The sequence below is a fragment of the Camelus dromedarius genome, chromosome 17, assembly GCF_036321535.1.
Source record: "Camelus dromedarius isolate mCamDro1 chromosome 17, mCamDro1.pat, whole genome shotgun sequence".
NCBI classification, from domain to species: domain Eukaryota; kingdom Metazoa; phylum Chordata; class Mammalia; order Artiodactyla; family Camelidae; genus Camelus; species Camelus dromedarius.
In genome coordinates, this window is record NC_087452.1 from 31,977,161 (window position 1) to 31,996,008 (window position 18,848).

An 18,848-nucleotide genomic window follows, 5' to 3' on the forward strand; every position below is an offset into this window, starting at 1 on the left:
ATTGCCTCCTCCCAAGGCTCCCCTGGGCTGTGTGGAGGACCCCCTCACCCTGCCCTGCCCTGTTCCTCCTCGTCCGAGTCCCTGACCCTTGGGCTCTAGCCTTGCTGCCAACCAGTGTGTGTTTCTGGCTGGACCAGGCGTGGTGACCTGGAGGGCTTCAGCCCCTAAAGGCCTGGGATGATTTTCCTCTGTCCTCAGAACCAGGAGGGCTGTCCTCTATGCAGAGGACATTCTCGATGCATGAGAGTCTGCTTTCTCATGCTAGCCACCAGTTCAGTTCCTCAGCCTTCCTCTCCCCATTCCATCCCCGCTCCTTTCTGCCCATAGCTTCCCTCATACGGGTGTGTCCTTTCAGTAGGACAGTCCTCCCCCACCCTCCTTTTTTCTCCTGGGGGCATATTTGGACATTGGAATGACTTTCCATTTCCTGCTTGCCAAGGCAATTCTTTCATGCCTTTAAAACATTTGGCTTTATTTTTTTTTTTTTGACTTTTTTTTTTTAATTTATTGAAGTACAGTCAATTACAGTGCGTCGTTCTCTGGTGTACAGCACAGTGTCCCAGTCATGCATATACATACATATATTCATTTTCATTTTTTTTTCCATTAAAAGTTATTACAAGATATTGAACATAGTTCCCTGTGGAAACATTTGGCTTTATAAGTCAGCCCTCTTGTCTGTGGGGAAATGCGTGGAAATCCTCAGCGAGTTTGGCTGCGGGGTCAGCAGGAGACAGCTGGGGGTGGAGCCCAGGGGTGACTGACAGAGCCCTGATGTGGGGCCTCCGTCTGGCTTTGGGCCTGAGCGAGGAGATGGGGGTTCCTTGGTTTGTGCATTTAACACCTCCCACATGCCCAGGAGATCTGTGACAAGTGTACTAGGATGACAGGGACAGCTGTGGTCCTGGGGTCTGGACGGCACTGGTTCTGTACAGAGTCCTGGGTTGGGCACGTGGATCCCTCACCCTCCACGTTAGACCCATCCTTAAACCCCTTCACAGTTTGTAGTTCCAAGGACACCCTGTCTGTGTGGAGGCACCCTGTATAGTCATACTCTGGGTAGAAGCCAATAGCAGCAACCAAACCCCATACTCATACTTGGACTGGCTTGGAAGAACATTCGTAAGACTGCCGAACAATTAGATGATTTTAAGAAACCAGAATTCATCTTGGGCTCAGGGCTATGTTTAGAACCAGAAGTTTTCCCTCTTGTTAGTCTCCCGGCCGGAACCCTAAATTATAGGGCAAACAAGGCCGTAGTATCTCTAGTCCACAAATATATGGGGAGAATACAGTACCAGGTTTCTTTTGAGCTTTGATTTGAGGAAACAGCTGTGCCTATTTCCACTTGACAAGCTGGAGCTGAGAGGAGCCCAAGTGAGCTCTGCCCTGTCCCCGCTCTCCTCATCAGGGCTGGTTTAGCAAACAGGGAGGAGGCAGACTGGATGCCTGTTAACTCTCCATGAGGCAAATTGTCAAAGCCAAAGGCCTGAGGTGGAGACTAAGAAACGTCTGAGTCCGTGAAGCTCCATATCCTCAGCAGACTACGTGTTGAACAGTTTGATGAAAGATGAAGTTGAAAAGACATAATCGTGTGTGTCTGTCCATTTCTTCCAGTTTTGCGCTAAGGGTCTATACTGTATACTAGGAGGGTACTAGTGAGACAGCCCAGATCTGGGGCCTGGGTCACTGTCCTCTCCTCTCTCTGGCCAATCTCAGGCCATGGACCAGTTGCTGGCTGCTTTTGTCTGTTACAGAGTTTCAGTTTCTGGAGCAAGCTGGGCAGGGGCAAGGTCCAGTGTTAGAGATTAATAGAAAAAGAGAAATTTCCATCTTGAGCAGGTGTTAATAATTGACCACCCCACTCAACTAGAGGGGGGCATTCTGTCAAGTCAGCTCATGACATCTTTATGGTAAAACTCCAGCCACTGCTGGCTGTTGGCCAAGTGCGTGCAGACCTCACTTGCTCGTGACTGTCAGGCTGTGTATAGGCCCCTAAGCAGCTGAGTCCTGAAGTTCCATGGACTGGGCCGCTGCTGCTCAGGAAACCCTGCCTGGGACATCTGCTGACAACTGGGGAGTCACTGAAATGTGACTCTGGCCCTTCAGCATCTGGAAGCCGTCATCCCCAGACCAGTGGTGGACCTCACGGGCCTCACCTGTGGTCTTCAACCTTGGGTTTTGCCCACTGGTAATGTCTTGTGGAGAAGCAGTGATTTTCACCTTGAGTGCAGAATGGCAGTGATGCGTAATGTCAAGTGCAGTGTCACGATGGGCAGGTGGGGGTCCTAGGGGCATTTCAGTTGTAACTGCACCTTTTGAAAGTCAGGTTTATTAGTATACAAATAGTAACATTCACCATTTTAGAAAGTGAACCATTCTGTGTGATCGCCGTCATGATCAAGTTATAGAATCTTTCCATCAGCCCCCAAAATTCCTTTGTGCCTCTTTGTAGTCAATCCACTCCTTCCACCTCCAGTTCCACGCAACTGTTAATATGCTTTCTGTCACTGTAGATGAGTTTGCAGTTTTCAGAATTTGATATAAATGAAATCATGTAGTTACATATATATTTTGGGGGGATCTGGTTTCTTTCAGCCTAATTATTTCGAGATTCACCCATGTTGTTACATGTATCAGTAGTTCACTTCTACTTATTTCTGAGTACTTTTCCATCAGATAGATAAACAATTTTTTATTTGCCTGTTCATGTTTGGGTTATTTTCAACTTGGGGCTATTACAAATAAAGCTGCTGTTAATTTCTATATAAATATCTATGGACATACGTTTCCATTTGTCTTGGATAAATACCTAGGAGTGGAATGGCTGCAACATATAATAGGTATATGTTTAACCTTTTTTTTTTTTTGAAATGTTTAATCTTTTAAGTAACTGTCAAACTGTCTTCCATAATGGTTATAACATCTTACATTCTCCCTAGCAGTGTATAAGAGTTCAAGTTTCTCCACTTCCTCGCCAGCACTTGAGGTGATCAGTCTTTTTAACTTTAGATCATTGTAATAGGTATATAATGGTATCTCACTATGATTATAACCTGAATTTTTCTAATGACAAATAATGTAGAGCATCTTTTTACAAGTTTGTTTGCCATCTTTATATGTTCTTTGGTGAAGTGACTGTTCAAATCTTTTGCCTTTTTTTTTTTTTTAACGTTGTTTGTCGTATTGGATTTTGAAAGTTCTTGTATATTCTGGATATAAGTCCTTTACCACTTATGTGACTTGCAAATATTTTCTCCCAGTCTGTGTTTTCATAACAGCGTCTTCCAGAGAGGAGATGTTTTGAATTTTGATGAAGTTCATTTTATCAACTTTCTCTTTTCGTATCACGCTTTGGGTGTCACATCTAAGAAATCTTCACCTGACCCGAGGTCACAAAGATTTTCTCCATTTTAGAAGAAAAATATATACCAGTATTATAGTTTTAGAGTTTACATTTAGGTCTGTGAACCATTTGGAGTTACTTTTTGTGTATGGTGTGAATGTATTGAGGTTCTTCTTTTTTTTTTTTAATGGATATCCAGTTGTTCCAGCAATCGGTGAAAATACTGTCTTTTCTCCACTAAGTTGTTTGTGTACCTTTGTTACAAATTAATTGACCCAATATGTGTGGGTCTATTTCTGACTCTATTTGTTCATTGATCTATGTGTATATCCTTTCACCAGTACCACACTGTCTTGATTTCTATAGCTTTAGACTGTCTTAAAATCAGGTAACGTGAGTCTTCTAATTTTGTTTTCCCTTTCAAAATTGTTTTGGCTTTTCTAGTTCCTTTGCCTTTCCATATAAATTTTAGAGTCAGCTTTTTGATTTCTTTAGATGATTTTGGGGGAGAAATTGATCTCTTAACAACACTGAGTCTTCAATACATGAACATGATGTATCTCTTTGTTGATATTATTAATCTGGTTTTTCTCATCAGTGTATTATCGTTTTCAGCACACAGATTTTGTACATATGATGTAGAGTTCTATCTAAGCATTTTTGTAATGGGTTGAATGGTGCCTCCCCCCAAAAAAATGTCCATGTCTTAACCCCCAGAACCTGTGAATGTGACTTTACTTGGGAAAAGGGTCTTTGCTTATGTAATTAAGGATCTCAAGATTAGATCATCCTGGATTATTAGGTTGGCTCTAAATCCAGTGACAGGTGTTCTTACAGGAGACACAGAGAGAAGAGAAGGCCCTGTGAAGATGGAGGCAGAGAGTAGAGTTATGCAGCGATAAGCCAAGGAATCCTGGAGCCACAAGAAACTGAAATGGATTCCTTTTTGGTGCTTCCAGAGGGAACGTGGCCCTTTTGAAGTCTTAATTTCAGACTTATGGCCTCCAGAACTCTGCGAGAATACATTTCTCTTGTTTTAAGCCACCAAGTGTGACAGTTTTTTAGACAGCTCTAGGAAACTGATAACACATGTTTTTTGGTGCTATTCAAAAGATAATGGCCAAGAATTTTTGGAAAGTAATGAAAGGTATCCAACCATAGATCCAAGAAGCTTAGAGAAATGACAAGCCGGTTAAAGAAACAAGAAAAACAAACCAAAAGCCCACACAAATTATATTCAAGCTTTTGAAAGCAAAGATTAAGAGAAATTCTTGAAGGTAGTCAGAGAAAGGAGATGCATTATGTACAGAGGATCAAAGGTAAGAATTCTGTTCTTATTCTCATATGAAACTACACAAGCCCAAAGACATGGAAGTAACATGTTTAAAGTATTCCAAAAAAAAAAAAAAAAAAAACTGTCAACCCAGAATTCTATATGCAGAAAAAAAAAACTTTTAGAAATGGAGAAATAGAAACTTTTTTTCCCCAGACAAACCAAAGCTGAGAGAATTCATTACCCGTAAACTTGTACTATAAGAAATGTCTTGGGGGAGGGTATAGCTCAGTGGCAGGGCACATGCTTAGCATACTCCAAGTCCTGGGTTCAATGCCCAGTACCTCCAAAAAATAAATGTCTCTGTTCTCTTTCTTCTCTCTCTGAGATTCCAGTCACACATTTAGACAATTTGTTGTTATGGATGCTCTCTTCTGCTTTCCTCGTCCCTGTTATGTTTCAGTTTGAGGACTTGATCTGTCTTCAAGGTCATTGATTTATTTTCCTCAGCTGAATTGAGCCAACTACTAGCCCAGGAAAGCGATTCTTCTTATCTGTTACTGGGTTTCTTATTTCTAGCGTTTCCATCGACTCGTTCTTATAACTTTACCTCTCTGCTGAAATTCTACCTGTTCGTGCATGTTGTCCACAATTTTTCAATAAAACCTTTAACATACTACTCATAATTATTTTCAGTTCTCCATCTGATAGTGCCAGCATCTGTCATCTGAATCTGATTCTGCTGGTTACTTTGTCTCTTGACAATAAGATTTATTTTTCCTTGTCTTTTTGAGTGTCTTAGAATTTTTTTGGTTGAATTTTTGATTGAATGCCAGACATTGTGTTTAGGATAGCAGAAACTAAGATACATAGTCGGTCTGATCAGGAGGTGAGCTCAGTGTAGCATTACCTGGCACTTAGGGAGCGGTCCCGGTGTTGGAGGATTTTCCTCAATGTCCTTGCTCCGTCCCCAGCTTTCAGCCCACCCTGAGGCCTGCTCCTCCGAGGGTGTCTGTTTCCGTGTTCTTGTGCCTCCCCCAGCAACAGGCTTCTGTTGCTTGTTCCTGTTGCTTGCTGGCTTTGTTGGAGGGATTCTCTGCTGTCCAGGCCCAGCTACAGTCTTAGTCAGGCCCTGTGTCCCTGGGTCTCAGAAGTAGGGCATTCTTAGTAGCCCTGCCCTTCCTCGGCCATTGGAGCCCTCAGTCGTCTCCACTCAGGGTGGTTTCCTGCCTCTCCCCCAGGGAAGAGGGGTTTTTATCTTTTTTTGCTCTGTCCCCAGTAGCTTAAGGATTTTGTTCCGTAGGTAAGAAGGGTCCTGGCGGGACTTCATGCCTTTTCTATGTCTACTCCCCGCCTCCAGGCCTGCACCCTGGAGAATGAGTTTCTCCCACTCATGGCCCTGCCCCCTTCTTTCTCCTGAATGCCCAGTGGAGGTTTGTGGAGACCCTGTGAGGAAAGGCAAACTTCCCGTGTCTTTGACTCCCAGCGGTTCTTCACTCTCACCCTGTCCACACTGTGGCGATTTGTTAAAATGTGTAACTTAATTCTTCTCAGCCACTTGTGTGGCATTCAGTGTCTCTTCTTCCCATGCTTTGCCAGCAGTCAGCTGAAGCCCACTTCCTGTTTTCCTTGGAAGAGCCTGCCTTTCCCTTAGATTTCAGGCTAGTTGTTTGCTCTGTGACCTCAGCTCTCTGATTTAAGAAAACTTATGGTTCTTTTAGATTGTCGGCCTTTTTCTTGTTAGGCTGGGATAAATGCTTCCCCTAACTTTATATCTTATATAGCCAAAGCTCCTATCCATACCTGCATCTTGATGATGAAAAAGTGAGACCGTAGTCAATCCAGAGAGCAGTCAAGAATGGTCTCAACCTGATGGGTTGATTTCTTGTCCCAAGGAAGACCTGCAAGCTCTGCTCTTAGGTTTTGTTTTTTAATGAAAATTTACATTAGTCACCATGATATTTATGCAATTCCTACTGTGTGTACAGTGCTAAGCTCCTGGTGGCATATGACAGGCTGGCAGCAGCAGAACTGAGGGAAGCAGAAGATTAATCTACTGGGGTAAGGATAAATTAGGACTTTGGGATTAACAGATACACAGTACTATATATAAAGTAGATAAACAACAAAGGCCTACTGTATAGCACAGAGAACTAGATTAATTTCTTGTAACAAGTTATGATGGAAAAGAATCTGATAATATATGTATCTATATGTGTATGTACACATATAACTGAATTGCTTTGCTCTAAACCTGAAACTAACATTGTAAATCAACTACACTTCAATAAAAGATAAAATTTAAAAAAAAAAAAAAGGTTAACATGTGAGAGCCCGAGCTCCCACACCAGGTGGGTGAGAGGGGACACCTCCCCAGACCCCAAATGAGATTTCCACAAACTTAAGTAGATTCATCTATTCAGAGTTTCACCTTTTTGTTCTTGTGATGTTAAGATGTTTCTATTTGATAAAAGTGAAAGTTGTTGACTTGGTGCAGCTCTCTGCGTATGTAGGTATGTAAGCATGAGTTAAGTTGTGATTTTAGGGGTGATATACCTAAGGGAGGACGACCAGGCAAGGCCCCAAGTGGCCCTTGATGTTGAACAGACAAAGCCCTGATAGGACATTTCCCCCTAAACACTGCCTTTGTTATTCCTCACAGCCCTTCCTCTTCTTGCCTTCTTATCTCTGCTTTATCGCATACTTATTTGCCAAGCTCTGGGGGAAACTGGCCTGGCTGTCTCCAGAGTGCTGGAGTGCAGGTGAGTGGCTGAAATGCTGTGCGGGGGTAGGGCTGCTGGCCCTTGGCCTGGGGAAGGTTTCATTCCACAGGAATGTCACCTTGGTGGGCTTGGCTCTGGGAGGCGTGGAGTGTGTGTGGAGGGCCCACTCTGTGTTCAGCTCTGTTCCCAGCAGGCATTCCAGGTCAGGCAAGGTGGGGGAGTGACACAAAAAGTGTTAGAGCCAGAGCCAGGAGCCTCTACCGGGAGGTAAGAGAGGAGCTGGGCACGGGAAGCAGGTCTGCAGGCGACAACTCCTGTCAGAGGCTGCTTCCTGTCAGGGAACTGCCTGTACTTTGGGTTCAGATCCCAGCTCTGTCGTTTCCTGTGTTAGAGCAGGTTATTTAACCTCTCTGAGCTTGCTTCCTCATCTGAAAAGTGAGGTTAGTAATGCCTGCTGTGGAGGGTCATTGTTAGGACTAAATGAAGTGCCATAAAAATGCTGGCACATAGAAGGTGGCAAGTGAACCACAGCGATTGCCATCCTGATGGTGCTAGACTGGCCGTGTGTTAAATGCTGTGATGTCTGCGGATGAGCGTGGACGGGCAGTAGAGAGGGCTGTTTCCTGGTGAAGGTGAGACCAGGACCAAAGAGCGTGGCCAGAACCCTGGACTCGTGAGTGAGGCTGGAGGCTGGGCGCCTTCCGATGGTCACTTCCTGTCTGAGCCTCAGGTTCCTGCTGCTCTGTCTGCCAGAGGCCACCTCCCTGGCTTGGGCACGTGGCTGCTGTCCTCGGGACTCCTTTGGAGCTGGCTGGTTTTGGGCTTAGGAGGGTTTCTGCCGCTGAAGTCAGTGGTGCTCACCCCGCCCTGCTTCCCACTGTCAGTGAGCTTCCAGAGGCTCGGCGCTGTCCATTTCTGGGCTGCTCAGTAAAAGCACTCAGAATTTCCATCCCCTCCTTCCCAGGCAGCAGGCGGTGCTGGTCTGGCCACTCCTTGAGGATGCTGGCTGTCAGGACAGAGTGGCCTTTCCTGAGGGAACCGGGAGACTCTGTCTAGAGGAAGAGCATGCCTGTCTGAAAGGGGATCCTTCGGAGGTAGTGGGCACAGGCGTCTCAAGAAAGGTGCTGGTGATTTTCAGAGAAGCGCCTCTTGCAGCTCAGTCATCACCCCCATTTATTCTGAGGAAGGGGAGGGATTCCCAAGATAGATTAAACCTCTTGCCCAGGGCCCCCCAGCCCTGGTCAGTGGTGGAGCTCAGATATCACTCAAGGCCGTCTCTTCCCTACCGTCCACTACTGTGTCTCCTGACAGCTGCCTGGGTCTGGAGGCCGCTGCAGTGAGGTGGAGGCCAGTCAAGGCTTCTGAAACATTTCCTTTTGGGATGGACTTCTGGGTGGGCTTTGAGACTGAAGTGTATCGCTTCCTGGAGGACTGGAAGGGCCCCAGTCCCGTGGGCACCACAGCAGACATGTGGACAGTGGGCATGTGGATGTGGCGCTGTTCCTGTTTTCAAGCACACTCCTTTGGCTTGTGTCTCACATTCAAGTTCTCTTTAACCGCCAGGGCCTGCATTTTTCCAAGTTCAAGTTGACATGCATTTGAGAGTTTGTTATCTATGAAATTAGAACACTTGCCGAATAAAGGAAAATACGCAGGTAGGGCCTGTGTGCTGAACTGCCCTCCTCTGCTGGTTGGGAATCCTCTCCTGGGCTGAGTCTTTTCAGGAACTCTGAGGCCTGCCCAAGGTGAGCATGTCCAGGGCTGAGCACCTTCCTGGGGCCGGGCCACTGGATTCATCCAAGAGATGGGTCGACTCAGAGGAGATGTAAGCCGGCTGCTGATGGTGGGCGTGCAGGCCAGCCTAGTGTCAGAGCTAGGAGGTGGGCTAGTGTGCAGGTATCCTTGGTGAGCCCCAGTCATAGCCAGTATACTCCAGTGGCCGTGGCAGGGAGGGGTGATGGGTGGAGTACCCTGGCTCTGTGATGTAGGGGTAGTTGACAAGCTTTGAGCCCAGTGATGTGCTGGATTTGGAGGGGAGAGGAGTGATGAGTGTAGATGGGAGACAAGGAGAGGGACAGAGATACACGGGCAGGTGGTGGGCCTTGTGGGCGGTCTGGCATTGATTCATCCCACTCATGTGTTCTGGCCCTGGAGATGCAGTGGCTGGAGGAACAGGATAGGGATGGGGCAGGTCCAGGTGTTCAGGAGCACAGAGGAGCTTCTGATTGGGAGTGCAAGGTTGTGGGTGAGTTGAGGATGGGATGCTCAGAGCAGGGGAAAGGAAGGGTGGAGGAGGGCCTGCCCAGCAGTGGGGACCATGGGAGCTGGGCCTGGGGATGCAGAGGCGTGGGGGAGCTGTGGAAGGAGGCAGGCCAGAGCAGGGTGCCCGTGAAGGGGCTTGAATTTTCTCCTGAAGGTGGTAGAGATCCCTGGAGGACTGGCAGAACTGAGGACTGGTGTGGTAACACTTGGAAGGTCTGTCAGTGAAGTCATGGTTTAAAACACTGAGTCCCCAGTGTGGCTGCATTTCTGGGTGACTGGGGCTTTGGGGCTTGTCATGCCCACAGGGAACAAGTCCACAGAGGAATTGTGGGTTCCAGGACCAAAACTGGGACATCTGCCCACTGTGTCCTTGAGAACCGAGTGGCTCCCAGAATCCCACCCACTGAACACATGCATGATGCTTTTGAGGTCCCGAGAAGCCTTTGTGTGCAGAGCCGTGCCTGACTTTGGGGGAAACATGCTGGACTGGAATGAGCCCCCTTTGGAAATCACGGATCCTCAGTGGTGGTGGGCGGCGGGGAGGGGATGGCTTCTGCAGCTGGGGACTGAAGGATCTTAGGCAGAGATGCCAAGCCCCTCAGTGGGTTCCTGGAGTCTTGTCTAAGCAAGCCGCCTGTCCTCTGGATTCTGACTCCTGCCAGCCACCAGGCCAGGACGTTCACATAGAATCCCTGTTTACCCAGGGTGTCTGCACCAGGGCAGGGTTGTTCTGGGCCATCCCCATCCCTTGAGTGAGGAAGTTGGCATTGAGCTGACCAGGAGGAGGGCTGACTTCAGAGCCAGGCCGGCCTTCAGGGTCTTGACTCTTGAGAGGCCTACAGGGAGGTTCAGGTGATGTGAAGAGTTGGCAGCCCCCAGCCTCTCTGAGGGCCTCCAAGAGCTGGCGGAGGGCACTCGTCAGCCCACCCCACAGCCCTCCCAGGCCCCTCCAGGCCAGACTGCCAGGCGCTCTGATTCTGCTCCTCACTCATGGCCTCTGGTCAGAAAGGAGGCCCCAGAAGGGAGCGTGCAGGCCCGGACATGGGAGTCCTGCCACACTGCCGTTACTCACCAACATTTGGAACTCGTTTTCTCAAGTTTGCTGGTGGTTTAATCCACTTAATCCATCAGAGGGGCTATTCCTCATTGTGTTTCCTCAGCACTAAATCAAGACTAAGGGGCTCTCTTTCCTTTTCGTTGTCTTTAGCCAGAAGTGGATTTTCCTGTCCCACCAGGCAGAGGCAGAAGTCAGGAGTCGATGCAGAGCCAGCCCCAGGAGCCCGTCAGCATGCCCCAGACACTGACCAGCACGCTGGAGCATATCGTGGGCCAGCTGGACGTCCTCACCCAGGTAAGCTGTGCTGTAAATTCACCCCATCGTCTGCACTGGCCTCGCATTTGGGCCATTTGAAATTGGGTTTTTAAAAAACATTATAACATACCTATTTGCCAACCCACATGAATGAAACAGCTGTGCCTGCCCTGGGATCCTGGTTCTCAGAGCCATCCAATCCCTGGCCAGACAACTGGACCCCAAAATCACCAACCCTGGATCCTGCTAGGGAGCACCCACCCAGTGCTGGCTTGGGCCGCAGCAGCTTAGAAAGAAACACTGTCTGTCCCTTCCTCTGACTCTTCACTGAGTGGGCACTCCAGGGACGTGCCAGGGAACCACATGCAGTGAGAATCAGGGCATCTGAGAGCCCAGGCTGCGGGATCGAGCGGGCACTGCTCCTTACCCTCTGAGCAACCTTGGAGAAACATCTTCAGCTCTCCAAGCCCTGGTGTGTTTATCTGTGATGTGCAGTGAGGTGGGCTACACCAGCCACGTTTGTGATCAGGATAGGAGATGAGTCTGCAGGAAGTGTTTGGCCTGTGCCTGGCCCTAGGGAGCTGCTCAGTGCTTGTTAGCTGTCTACCCTCATCAGTGAGGTGAACATGCCCCCAACCTCCCAGAGTGTCAGTGCATCTGGCAACTCATAACACAGACTTGTAATACAGTGGCTCCAGTGAGAGCAGTATCCCTGGCAGAGGGGGCGGCCAGCACTGCAGGCCTGCCCAGAGGGGTGTCTCATCCTCGAGTGGGAGAGCAGTCCTGGCAGAGGGAGCGGCCTGCCTGCAGGTCTGGAGGAGGCCATGGGTACATCCAGGCAGTGAGCTAAGCCCAGCACGGCTGGCATGGGGCATATAGGTGGTGGCGGCAGCTGGGCCAATGTGGGATTTAAAGATCCTTGGGGTTCCTCCCCTCCTTGGATCTGGGTGCAGGCCCCCGTTTCCTGTGCCAGCTCAGGGGTAGAGCAAGGATGCAGGAGGGAGGCAGAGGACCCTGGAGTCTCTGACAGAAATTGAGCTGAAGTGACGTGGCGTCCCTTCCCTAGCTCTGGATCTGGGACCAAGTGCACCAAGTTCCTCCACATTGTGTCGCCTGGTCCTCAGTGTGTCACAGCACCCCAGCTGCTACTGCACACCGTGGACCCACTGAAGGAAGGACGTTTGAAGGGAGAGGTCAGACCTCGGTGACTAGGGGCTGGTGGGACTATGTGCACATCATCCAGATGGTTCTGAGTCTCTTTACCCTTGAGAAGAAGGCGTGAGTTAAGACAGATGAGCAATGGGCAAAGACTGAAAAAATTATCCCCCTCAGACCTGTCAGAAACTGCCGTGCCCGCCTCCTGTTCTTCGCGGCGTCATCAAGTGAGAGATCGGGGAGGTGGAATGAATTAGAACTTCATAGAATAAAATTGGAAATTAAGTCTGAGAGGATGGTTAAAAATAGCTTCATTGGATCCAGAGGAGTATAACACTGAAAACATTTCCTGTCACTGTGTTTGAAGGGTGTACATGGAAGGTTTCATTATGTGTTAGCCGTCAGGAGTACGGTAGTAACTTTGGAAGAAACTGGCATTGCAGGAAACTAGCGAAGGCTCTCTGGTGGCCTTGGCGTGTGGCTGGGGTCTGGATGTCTCAGACACCCTCGTCCTGCTCACACCATTCAGCCTGTTTGCAAATCCAAACAGCACTCCACCCTGACCCAGTGCCAAGCCCCTGAGCCAGTCGCCTGCTCTGCTGGCCAGCGTGCGTTCCTAAATGCCACGCAGGGAGGCGCGTTCCTGATGGACTCAGTGTGTCCTGAGGAAACGTGGGTTCCACAGATGAAGCCCCAGTTCAGGCCTTGGAGCGCAGCCCATTTTCAGAATGCGGAGTGGTGTTTGCACGTGCTCCCTTCAAGCTTGGTCGCCGGTTGTCTTCCAGGCCCACCTCCTGTCCTGGAGTCAGGGCTCTAGCTGAGGTGTTCCAACTACAACCAAGGCTTCCCCCACTGGGGTTGGAGGTTCCCTGCCCCCTCCTCTTGGGACCAGCCTTGCTGGGGTAGCCCCCTCCCTGGAGGATCCCCTGGGGCGTAGAGTTGGGCGACCAGCGGCATCCTCCCCCTGCCAGTACCTCAGCGGGGCTCTGAGCCTCCTTATTATGTAAGTATTGCCCTCGGATGCTGCCGCCACAGCGGGTGCCCCTCACCAGCCTGACACACCTCTGCTCTGGAGGTCGGGGATGCCTCGGCCACCCCAGCACTGACTCCTACTTCAGTGTCTTCCGTCTGAATCGTGCTTGTTCTCCTCTGTCCCGCCCCATCACTGCCCCTTCCCTCCCCCACAAGGAAGTCTTCTAAGCAGCCTGTGAGAGAGACAGTGCCTTCTGGGTCCTTCAGGCCTCCGTCCTGCAGAACATCCTTCTGGGAAGAAGCATGGGGCCGCAGTGGGCAGTGGCCGGGATGGGTTGTTTACTGAGTGAGTCACGAGCCTCTAGCCCCTGGGTGACAGAGCAGGCGCCCCACCGTGAAGGCTCACTGTCTTCAGAGCCTGCCTTCCCTCCCGCTTGTCAGGCTGGGTGCAGCCCAGTGATTGGGTTCTTCTCGAGGTTTGTGGCCCATTTGGCACTGGTCCGAAGGCCAAGGACCCCGCCTCAGTCCTCGTCAGCGCAGCTCTGTGCAAAGCAGAGGCCCAGAAGTCATGTGGCTGAGCAAGCCTGGGGAGAGATGTGGCTCAGAGCTCATTTAGGTGCAAGTCCTGGCTTTCCCACCTCTAGCTCAGTGACCTTGGGCAAGTCACTTAACCTCTGTGCCTCAGTTTCCAAATCTGGAACACAGAGCTGATGATTGCACCCACTTCACGGGCCTCCTGTGTGGATTAGATGTGTCAGCTTGTGTGAAGCTCTTTGAATGGTCCCAGCACTGCCCTGTGCTGCTGTTGTGGTCAGTGCTGCTCCTGCTCTGCCTCGGTCATTATTCAGAGCCTGGCTGGTGTATGGGGTATGGGGAATCCTCACGACAGCACCAGAAATAGCTCTCTAGTTCCCCACCACCTCAGGAGAGCCATTCCTCAGCCCTCACAGTGGAGGTGGTGGTTTCCCTCCATTCACATACATTCACTGAGCCTCTTCTGTGTAGGGGGCCCTGGGTGAGACCCAGTCCCACCCTTGGGAGGGCCCCACAACTGAATCTGCTAATGTAGGAGCCAAGCCTCCAAGGAGGAGCAGGCCACTAGGGCCGCTGGAGACAGCTGGGCAGAGCACGCCAGGTGGGAGTCCAGCAGGCCAGATCGAGAAAGCCATGGGTCCCTTGACGTGGGCTAATGGAAGAGGCAGCACAGGAGTTCGGGCTTCTAGTGGGCAGAAGTCGGGGCCAGACTCATGCTGAGGGTCTGGGGTGGAGTGGAGATAGGGACTCAGAGAGGCTGGGACCCAGGTCGGGGTGGAGCTGTCATGGTCCTACCCTCAGGAGGTGACTTCTGCAGCTGCCCCGGCTTAGGTTTCCCTGGAGCCAGGTTTCCCTGCAGGGGAGGAAAGGTGAGGAGAGGAGCAGACGGCAATCGGCCCTTGGGCTCCTGAGGAATGAGGGCTTCCTCTGGCCCTCCTAGGCCCTAGGGGTGTGTGCAGCATCTGAATCCAGCCCTTCTTTTAACTTCTGCATTGAAGTTGTGCTGTTTTATTTTTTAGGAATATCTTTTTCATAAAATGCACACATTGTTTTTTGTAAATGTATTTATTCGGGGAAATAGATGCCGGGATGGCCTTCAAGGTGCTTCAAGGTACCTACTCCCAAGCAGGTTCACTCTTCGGCTGTCCTGGGCTGTTGGGTCTCCCCACAGTGTTGTTTTAGATGGAAGGTCCTCAGAGTGAAGGGATCATATCTTCATCATAATTTTCCTCCTGATGTTTGTCTGAGGCCTACAACTTGCCAAGGACTTTCCTCCACAACCCTCGTGTTACCTTCCTGCATGGTGCCCACTGCTGCCATCATGCCCAGTGCAGATAGGGTATTCATAATGGCTTCTTGTGCCTGGACCAGCTCCAGGGTCTCTTCAGCCTGGGGCTTCTCCAGGATGCCATATGATCCTGAGCTCAACCCATGTAGATCAGAACTTCCCCAGCTTTCTTTGCTAACCGGTTTTGGTGTAGTTAGGGATGGCTTCATCAGGAAGTTCATCTGCAAACCAAACTTGAGCTTCCTGAAAGTTAAGGGCAAAATCTCTTGCTCAGTGCTCTGTGATCACAGAGCCCAGCAGGCATGGCACCTGAGTTCGCTGACCAGAGAGCACAGCCCCTTGCCCTGACCCTTCCATGTTTGGGAGAGACACCCCCCCGCCTTACCCCTGTGAGGTTGCTATTTGGGGCTTCACTGGTTCCTCCACTGAGCTCCTCAGGACTCTGACCCCAGCTGGACGCCATGTCCTAGGCAGCCAGGGTTTATTTGGCCTCATACATCCTTACCAGCTGTTGGGAGCAGAGGTCCCTCCTTGGGTTTCAGAGCTGCTCTGCTCAGCCCAGTGAGCCCTGCCTGTTAGCTTGCCCTCCTGGACTTGAGGGCCAACTCTACCGTTCACCACGTAGGTGACCTTGGGCAGGTGATGTTGCTTCCCAGAGCCTCAGCTTCCTCGCTTGGAAAGTGGGGACAGTCAAGCCTGCTTGTGTTCCCTGAGCACTGTTGTGAAGCTCTTGATTGCCTGGATGGGCTTGACTGGCGCCAGCTGTTTTGTGAAGCACAGCGTTAAGTATTAAGTTGATGTTCTCCGAGGGGCAGTGTAGGAAAGCACCCAAGCGGCCAAGTGACACAGGAGTGGACATTCCACAGGCTCTGACTGCTGGAGTCCCAGGAGTGCTTTTGGGCTGCTGGTGAGACTAGTGGTCTGGCTGGACAGTAGGATGTGAGGGAGAGAAAGAGGAGGTCTTTCTCCAGTTCCAGGAAGGAGGACAGCCCAGGAGGTGACAAGAGGGACTAGGGTGCCTGGGGGCTGTTGAGAATCAGATGGGTCATGGGGCCCATTAGATGGGAGCCCTGAATCCAGAGCCAGGCATCAGAGGCAGAGACTGAAGCTCTTCAAAGATTTACATACATCTTGTGATAGCCGTTCTTTGAATCCAGTTACCGAAATGGTTGTTGGGGATTTAGGTTTTTCTTTGGGAGACTTTTTGTTTTTCAAAACCCCTCGTGGGAATTCTCAAGAGCAGCTAGGGCTGAGGTTACAAGTGTGGGTGCTGGGTACTGTATGTGCCCCTCTCTTCCTCTTGTGAGCTGGCCCTGGGTCCCACCCTCTCCTGCCACCTCTGGGGAGAACACACGCCTGTCCTGCGGCTGCCCTGGTCACTGACCTGCCAGGCCTGCCCCAGTCTTCTCTTCCTGAGAGGATTGGCTTAACCTCAAAGGTCCCCAGGTCCAGAGAAAAGTTCAGCCCAGCTGCTCTGGCCTAGCCTTGCCTCTTTCCATCTGTGTGGACCTGGGGAAGCCATGGTTTCCTCTTCCATAGAGGAGAGACTTGAGGCACAGCCCGTCTGTCTGTCCCATGGGGTGCGCAGCAGCGGTCAGTGTCTCAGGTGGGGCTGGGACTTCCCTTAGGGCCTTCTTTCCATGTGTCACCCCTCCCATCTGCCCATAGCCACGCCCCTCCCCTCATGGCCACGCCTAGAGGAAGGACTCTAGGGTGGACCCCTGCCAGGCCTGCCTGCTTGGTGATGGGCATTCAGTGGGTGTCCAGACAGAAGCCCTGACCTTTCCCCTTGTGTTCTTGTGGGGGTGCCACAGGTGATTTAGGGGTTTGTTTCCCTCTGCTGGCATTCCACGTGAGCTCACCTCCTGCTTTGGCTTCCTTCGCTTCCTTCACGGGCTCCTGAGTGACAGAAGTTGGGTGGGGTCTGGAAGTTGCAGGGGCCCCAGGTCTTCCTCAAGGACCAGGGTGTGGGTGTGGAGATGTAGACAGTACCCAGGAGCTGGGGAGGCTGCAGTGAGGGGCTGGGGCCTGGGCCTGGGCCTGGCAGGCGGCTGGTGGTTTCACCCCAGAAGCCCATAGCAAAGTTATTTTTGACTCTGGTTTCACGTCTTGCTGCTTTTTAAAAATACCGAGCCCTGAAATTCCTGCGCCAACTGTGTTTTTCATGGAATCCGCGTTTCAAGCTGGCCACAGCAAGGCTGTGACGTCACACATTCAGGTTCCTGTGACTCACCGGGGGCTGCTGGGCTCTGAGACTGGAACGTGTGCACAGTGGGAAGTGGGGGGAGGCAGGCCCACCCAGCCCCACTGGTTTAAAGGTCCAGATTGTTGAAACTCTGCTGACCTAACTCAACAAGGCTAAGGATTTGGGCTTCTTTGCTTTGAGGACTTGGATAGAGTGACCCGTTACTTTGAGGCATCCTGCCGCTCCCCTCCAAGGAGCTAGTTTGCTAGTTTCACACTGGTGGGAAGGTGGGAACACTGGGCCCACCCTGATGTGGGCTGAACTGCCTGACCACTCTCAGGGGCTCTCGGTGTCCCTCTTTCCTGGACAGACCAGCTGTTGTTTGTGGAAACAGACTCCAGATTTTATAGCAGTTATGCCATTTTCTGTGGGGGCTGGTCCTCCCAGGTGTGCCCAGATGGATCTTGCTGGGAAGTTACAGAGTGAAAGTCACCCTGTGCCCTGCCCCTCCCAGTGATCCCTGCTTGTCGGGTGTGTGCAGCCCTCCTGATGTCAGTCGCACACGCAGGCAGTACCTAGGGGTGACTGTTGCTGGTTCCCACGAGAGAGGGCCCTCCCTCCACTGCAGCACATCTAGCCACCTGGCCTAGACCTTGTTTAGCCATCCTCTTCATGGATATTTAAAGGCTGCTCTTGGGCCAAAGTTGAGTTCTGGACAGCCTAAGCTCCTGCCACTTGGGGTTTGGAGACAAGAGACTGGTTTTCCTCTGTTAAGAGGCTACTTCCTGGGAACAAAGGACTGAAGACACTCTGGTCTCTTAGACACTTTGGGTCTCTCTCTAGCCGGTTGCAGAGAGGCTGGGCCCTGGCTTTTCCCAAGCCCTGTTGCTCATTTTGACAGTTTATCTGCAGCCTTCTCTGGCTTTGCAAATGCAGAGGCACAGGGGAGTACCAAACCAGGGGTGGGGCTGCTGGCAGCACTCAAAGATGGCCCGAGCTTGTGTTTGTTATTGCATGAGGGGGCTGGATGGCAGCTCCATCTTCTATCCCATCTGCAGTTGTGACCAAAAGCACCCCCTTTCCAAAGAGGCTGCAGATGGAAGGCCCCCGCCCACCAGATGGGTTTGGGATGGCTGCGGTTACCTCTGGGGCCTGGGAATGTTCACGGTCTTATGAGATTTCTCCTGTGAGACCCAGAGCAGGCCTAGAGCTGGGGGAGGAGGAGCAGGAGCTGCAGCGGGAGAGCAAGGCCCGTACAGGGACATCTCATTCAGACTGACTCTGGGATGATTCTAAGAGCAGGGACAAAGGGGACTCCAGGTGATTTGTTCAAGGGCTCTCCAAAGAAGAGTCAAGCACACTTCATGAGAAAGGGCCTAGGAGTCTTTTGGTTGTGACAGGCAGCCCCAAATGGGCCTGCATGGCTCTGAGATTAAGCAAGCCACAGCTGACCCCGTGGCCACTTGGCGATCTTCTGAACGAAGCACCATGAGAGCTGGGTCAGGAAAGGCTACAGTTGGACCTGCCATCTCTCTCCTCCCACTCTGTACAGACTACCTGGGCCTGGTCTGTCATACAGACTCCCACTGGACCCACAATAGCCACGGCTGGGTTGAGGAGATAAAGCAGAAAGAAGCTTTGAACTCAGGAGAACATGGTCTTTATGGGAGTGGTTCTGTGTCCCCCATTCTGATCTGGGTCTAGCCAGTGGCTCCACAAAACCAGCCAAGATGAGAGGCCAGGTTTCGCACCAGGGCTCAGTAGGTACTGGGCAGGGCAGAGGGGCCTGTGAGCCCTT

The 18,848-nt window shown here is 50.9% G+C and overlaps 1 protein-coding gene across 2 annotated transcripts in view; it reads left to right on the plus strand.

Moving 5' to 3' along the window:
• POC1A (POC1 centriolar protein A) overlaps positions 1 to 18,848 on the plus strand; it is a 67,027-nt gene that overhangs the window by 38,427 nt on the left and 9,752 nt on the right. For both annotated transcript variants that reach the window (XM_010985393.3, XM_031470463.2), the window contains exon 10: positions 10,812 to 10,955. In XM_010985393.3, coding sequence (XP_010983695.2) covers positions 10,812 to 10,955 — 144 coding nt within the window. The remainder of the gene's footprint in view (positions 1 to 10,811; positions 10,956 to 18,848) is intronic.